At 39.2% G+C, this 5,833-nt stretch overlaps 1 protein-coding gene across 1 annotated transcript; it reads right to left on the reverse strand.

The window, feature by feature from the left end:
• Positions 1-1,382: 1,382 nt before the first annotated feature.
• LOC129236103 (NPC intracellular cholesterol transporter 2-like) lies at positions 1,383-2,849 on the reverse strand. The gene is made up of 3 exons (XM_054870310.1): positions 2,780-2,849; positions 1,736-1,846; positions 1,383-1,673 (listed from the first exon to the last, which is right to left on the reverse strand). The coding sequence occupies exons 1-3, from the start codon at positions 2,847-2,849 to the stop codon at positions 1,393-1,395; spliced, it is 462 nt and encodes a 153-aa protein (XP_054726285.1). The 3' UTR covers positions 1,383-1,392.
• Between the last annotated feature and the right edge of the window lie 2,984 nt (positions 2,850-5,833).

The raw sequence follows: 5,833 nt of genomic DNA on the forward strand, positions 1-5,833 counted from the left end.
TACAACTATTTTATTTTATATATGTATATGACAATATAATTTCAGACTACAAAAAGTGAACAACCATGGATCCAAGCCTCACACTAACTTTCTCACTTTCTGCGGGTGCATTTATGTACTTCTCGAAGTGCAGATTTTCCGAACACAGATGCGACTATTTTATTTGTTTACAGAACCACCGAGCTTTACGACGACATAGACATAACGCAGCGAATAAAGATCCAGCGGCTTTGTTGGCTGGGTCATGTCATCCGAATGGATACAAACGCTCCGGCTCTGAAAGTATTCGATGCGGTACCAGCTGGTAGTAGCAGAGGAAGGGGAAAGATCAGGTGGAGAAGGACTTGGCTTCACTTGGTGTGTCTAACTGGTGCACCTTGTTAAACTCAGCCAAAATCGCATAAGCGGTTATCGCGGCAATTAAGAAGAAGAACCACCGACGTACTATAAGAATGAGTCTCTACAAGAATTGTTTTATTTTTATATTTTATGTACCGGTTGGGTACCAGCTGGAGTTCATAAGTTATGCGTTTTGAAATAATCTACCCGCACGGTGCCTGTTTCTATTGCGAATTTAAGGAGGCATTTCCAACCCACCTCAGCGGTGTCATATGTCTTGCACTCCCCCAAATTTTTCAAGCTTGTTTTGTATACGAGTTTCCCTTAAGCCCTCCCTAAATTTCATGCATTCCTTGCTGTGCGAGATTCCTATCTTATAAGCATTCGCTGCTACTGGACTATGTCTCGTCGAACAGGTTCGGCATCTGTTTTCAGTGTGAAAAGGTCCATACTTAAAAATTTTATGAAATTTATAGGCGCTTGCTTTCGATTCCTGAGCCATTGCACTTTAAAATCGAATAAATTGAAATCTTTGCGCGAATTCCTCTTAAATTCATAGCTCATTTCCATTTAGCTGTTAACTAAAATGTTGATTTCTTGAGATCAACGGCTATTAAATGCCTATAAATTCTTTCTGAAATGTTATCCGATCGCGGTAAAATGTTGCCAAGTCAATGTTGCAATGTCCTATTTGACATATTCGCATTGGTCTTACCATATCTCAAATCTTAAGTAATATAGCAACCCTTGTAATCATCCAAACGTTTAGTGGAATTTCTTATAAATATTGCACCGTTGCGTGAAAAAGTAGGGGATAAAGGTATATTTCATTCCGTTGCATGGATAAAAACGTATTGTATTTTAATTATAATACTTTTTTATAGATATATTAAATATTTTAATTGCTGTCCTAAGGGAGCTAATACAAATTTTTATGGCACATAGTTTTTAGGTACATATTTTTTCTAATATATTGTATATATAGTACATGCATATATACATATTATTTTTCTCCTTCTCTTCCCCGCACTTCCTCATCAACCAATCAACATCCTAAGCTTTCTGCACTTTTATATCGGCAGTGAAGCAAGCAACAGATTCATTGCTTTCATCAACCAAATTCAGCTGTACTTTTACTTTGATCTCCGGATACGAGGAATCAATGTCGAATTTGAAGTTGTACACCACATCCTCGGATTTATCGATAGGACAAGAGGCGCCATACAACAAATTACTGCATACATCGGCCACGTCTTCGGGCAGGGGGTAGGGCACGGTGATGCCTAAGGTGGTGGCATGCACAACAGCGGTTATTTTCTTAGTATTGTCGTGAACTGGAATCCAAACCGATTTAGCATAAAAATTCTACTTAATCAATAGTTTATTCGACACTTACTACCCACAAAGTTGACTTTCATCAGCGCTGTGGTGCCCTTGACAACATTGCAGGGCGTCTGGTCGCAGCCTTCAATGTCAACACTGAGCGGCAATGGCTGACCATTTGTGCCTGAAATACGAAAGTTAGAAAATGATAACATTTATTTTATTTAATTGTAAATATATTCAGGGGTTGGTAGGAATGCATGCTGCCTAAAAATATGCAACATATTAGCGTACGGGTGCTTCAAAATTCGACTCTTAGGTGTAGTTGTAACACATATCCGGTTTTCATGTACACGGCGGCAGCTGATGCGACATTTGCACAAAGATGATATAACGGGATGGGGGTAGTCAGAATATTCAAAAAAATTGTTTTTTTTTTTGCATTTTCTTAAAATGTAATATTTTAAAAATATTGTGTGAAAATTTGAAGTGAATCCGACAGATACTTTTCGAGTTATTCAATAATTAACAAAGGACGCTCGGGCGCTCCGGAGCTCGATAGCAAAACTTAAAAAGCGTTTTTCTCAAAACTATGTTTTTTGAACTGGTGATCACTGTAACTTAAATGCCCCCTTGGTAGATTTCAATAAAATTCATACTGCTTTTGAAAAACATTGAAATGTCGAAGGATTTTTTTTGTCAAAAATTTAGATTTTTTTTAAACAATTAATTGTCGGTTTTTTTCTCCACAATCTCAAAAATATTTCCTCCGCCATATTGTTCATCAGACACAAGATTATCTACTAATAAAACTAATTTCTCTTGTCCGATTGATTTCAGATGAATCTCCAAGGACTTGTGACGATCAACGCAAGGGACTTCTGGAGAAACGGGCTCCAACCAACAGCGATAACTTTTACAATTATTAATTTTTTTTTTTTGTTTGAAATTTTGCTACAGTGAAGTCGAAACATGCTGTGTTAATGCTATGTTTTTATTTTTGTAAAATAAAAAATTAAAAAAAAAAGTATTGAAAACCATTAATTTTTCGAGCCTCTGACCCCTTAAAGAAATTTCAAAATTATTTCGTTTTTTTTTTTTTGTCAATTTTACTTACACTGCTTAACATCGGTAGCCCACGCGGCGGTCAAAAAGAGCGCGAAACATACAATAACCAAACGGTACATTTTTAGTTTTCCTAAAAAACCTATCAGTTTTTATTGAAAGAACAAGTAAAGATATTAAAATTATTGTCAACACACTAGCGCTGCTGAAGAGGTAACAACCGCGAATGATGCCTTACAGTCCCACTCGCGCTGCTTAAATACTTCCGCAAAGTCAATACCTTGTGCCACTTTGTGCCCACTATAACTATGTCTCTGCGATACAGGTGTTGAACACCTGCTATTTTCCAAAGCAACAAATACAGGTGTTCATGAATGAATTCACTTATCATCGCCAGCAATCGGAAACTATTCAATGTAAACAGAGAGATAAGTCGGCCGGCCGAATATTAGGCAAGACAACTGCCATTAACTTATTTCTTAGCAGATGTCCACATTGTTAACGTATTTATGTGAACACGGATTTATGAACCCACTCAAAGTTTAATAAATTCTTCGAGTTTGTCAGTAAAATTGCAGACATTACAGTGAGTCACAGAAAACAAAACGATTTTCGAGCGACTTTATCAATATTTTGGGTAGCTCGATTTTTTACAGATGGCTTTCGAATCGCCGATACGCGTTTAAATTTTTATCTTCGTCAACCAGAATCTTTGTTATTTTTTTGATTTGTTAAACACCGTTATTCGAACTTTGTTCAAGAGCAAAACGACCCATTTTGTAAATGTTTAACCATAAATTAAATCCACTAGATCTGGCTTTGTTGGCTTTTATCGAAACCTTAGATTAAATGGAAAAAACATAATTCATTTACCGTTAGATAAGGAGTTAGATTCGAAACTCAGCTGGCGGCCCAATGTAGAATACAGCGTAAAGAAAGCTAATATAGCACTTTACATGTTGGGTAAAAAATGAGATCATCAACCAAAGCTATACAATTGCTCCTACACAGCCATTGTAAGACCGACACTAACATACGGGGGGCACTAGTCTGATGGCCCGCTATGGCAAATAAATACAAGTACAACCAAACCAAGCTAAACGAGATACAATAATGATCAGCATGTATCTTAACCACAAGAGCGCTTAGCACCAGTCCTGCTGAAGCGCTTAACGTGCTAGCACATCTGTTACCATTAGAGTTATACATAAAGACAGTCGATATATGCAGCGGTCACACCAAGATCCTCCTACAGGGATCCTCCCTTCTCAAAAACAAATCAGACTTCACAATCCGCGACCTCAATTTCAAGAAATCAGATCAGACTTCACAATCCCCGACCTCAACTTCAAGAAAAACTTTTGCGGTACGTTTTCTACCGAGAGCCGAATGGAGGAAAGGGAAAGTGAATGGTAGGTTTGATGTCGAGATCTACACTGACGGTTCCAAGATGAACTGTGGTGTGAGAGCAGGCCTCTATTCGGAACCGCTCCACTTATCCAAATCAAACCCACTTCCTGACTATGCCAGCGTATTCCAGACAGAACCATTAGCAATCAGGGAAGCTTGCAAACAGCTGAAACCCTACAAAGAAATTGGTGTAAGAGTAGCTATCTTTTCAGACAGTCAAATAGCTACCAAGGCCTTAGATTCTAATTTCATTACATCCAAAGTATTGCTTGGTGATTGGCTTCAAATTACTCTTATATGGGTTACCGGTCATTGGACTATAAAGAGTAATGAGGCAGCAAATGAGCTAGTAAGCGGAACTTTCTCCCCCATATTCCATCAAGGGAGGAGTGGCCCGGGAGCAACACCTGGAGAGTATTCTGCAAAGAGCTCCCCATAAAACTCAAATTCAGGTTACCGGATCACTGTAGTGTGTTCCCAGCAGAGGTGGCCGCAAACAAAGAAGCAATTGACCAGTTACTTACTCACGTAATAAGGTAAATATTTAATCCGATAGCCAAGCGGCAATTAGAGCCCTGGACTCTATTATGGTGCACTCGAAACCGGTCAGGGAATGCCGGGTCTTACTTTCGATTGCATCAGCATTCTTCGACATAAAGATAATTTGGGTACCTGGTCACAGTGGCATTGCGGGAAGCCGAAGGCCAGACAAAGGACCTGTGAGGCCAGACAGAGGACCTCTGCGCTCTACTCCTGGAAGGATGGGCTTTGCTCCAACTCACCTAGCACTGTGCAAGACATGAACGTGTAAGGTCGCAAAATCCTTCTGGCCACGTTTGGATCGGAGGCGTTCGAGGGATATTCTGAGGCTGACGAAATCTCAGCTCTCAAATTTTATGGGTAGCCTCACGGGGCACTATCCGCGGAGTAGGGGAGACCGGGGATGGTTGGCTATAGGGGCAGGTAGGCTAAGTAACAATAACTCGTCCTCATCACGTGATTTTCATCAACCAATCATGAATATCGAAGCCTCCCCATGACCCGCGAACTTGTGCAAAGTGAGCCGCGACAGTCGCAAGGCGTTTGTGAGTGAGATCACATGTTGTGTTTTTGTTCTCGATAAGTAATTTTTTTAGCTCGTACTTTTTTTGTTATTGTGCCTATGTATCTGTTAGAAACAATTTTGTTCTTATGCCAAATAAAAACGTAATAGTTCTACTACAATATATATTATATAACGCAGTATTTCTCCTATGTTAGTGCCCGAGTTTGCATATTATGAGCAATTAAAATGCAAAATGGCGTCAGGGGCTGGTTGACAAATTGTGTTCGGGGCAGGTTGACTAATTAGTCAACCAACCCCAGTCGCTCCTACTTTCATGATCAGCTCTCATGGAATCGCTCTATAGTCTTCTGTCACATTCTAATTTACTGTTGTATTTTTACAGACAATGAGGACTTACAAAAGAAAATCTGAAAGGGGTAATTCTCCAAAAGATATCATAGAAAGAGCTTGCCTCGCGATTATCTTCGATAATAAAAGCATAAACGCCACGTCAAAACAATAACAAATCCCATACAAAACGTTGCATCGTTATGTAACAACTAAAAAATAAGTTAGAAAGTAATCCTAACCTCACGAGAGCTGATTTGACCTTGGACACGGCCGGGTACATAAGAAATAGGCAGATATTTA

This window comes from Anastrepha obliqua, chromosome 1 (genome assembly GCF_027943255.1).
Source record: "Anastrepha obliqua isolate idAnaObli1 chromosome 1, idAnaObli1_1.0, whole genome shotgun sequence".
Lineage (NCBI taxonomy): Eukaryota > Metazoa > Arthropoda > Insecta > Diptera > Tephritidae > Anastrepha > Anastrepha obliqua.

What these genes read in the sequence shown, in the direction of transcription:
- LOC129236103 (XM_054870310.1), bottom strand. Translation starts at nt 2,849, where the DNA reads ATGTACCGTTTGGTTATTGTATGTTTCGCGCTCTTTTTGACCGCCGCG. An exon ending in GGCTACCGATGTTAAGCAGT is followed by an intron (nt 1,847 to 2,779) that starts GTAAGTAAAATT and finishes TTCGTATTTCAG; the next exon opens with GCACAAATGGTCAGCCATTG. An exon ending in GAAAGTCAACTTTGTGGGTA is followed by an intron (nt 1,674 to 1,735) that starts GTAAGTGTCGAA and finishes TTTGGATTCCAG; the next exon opens with TTCACGACAATACTAAGAAA.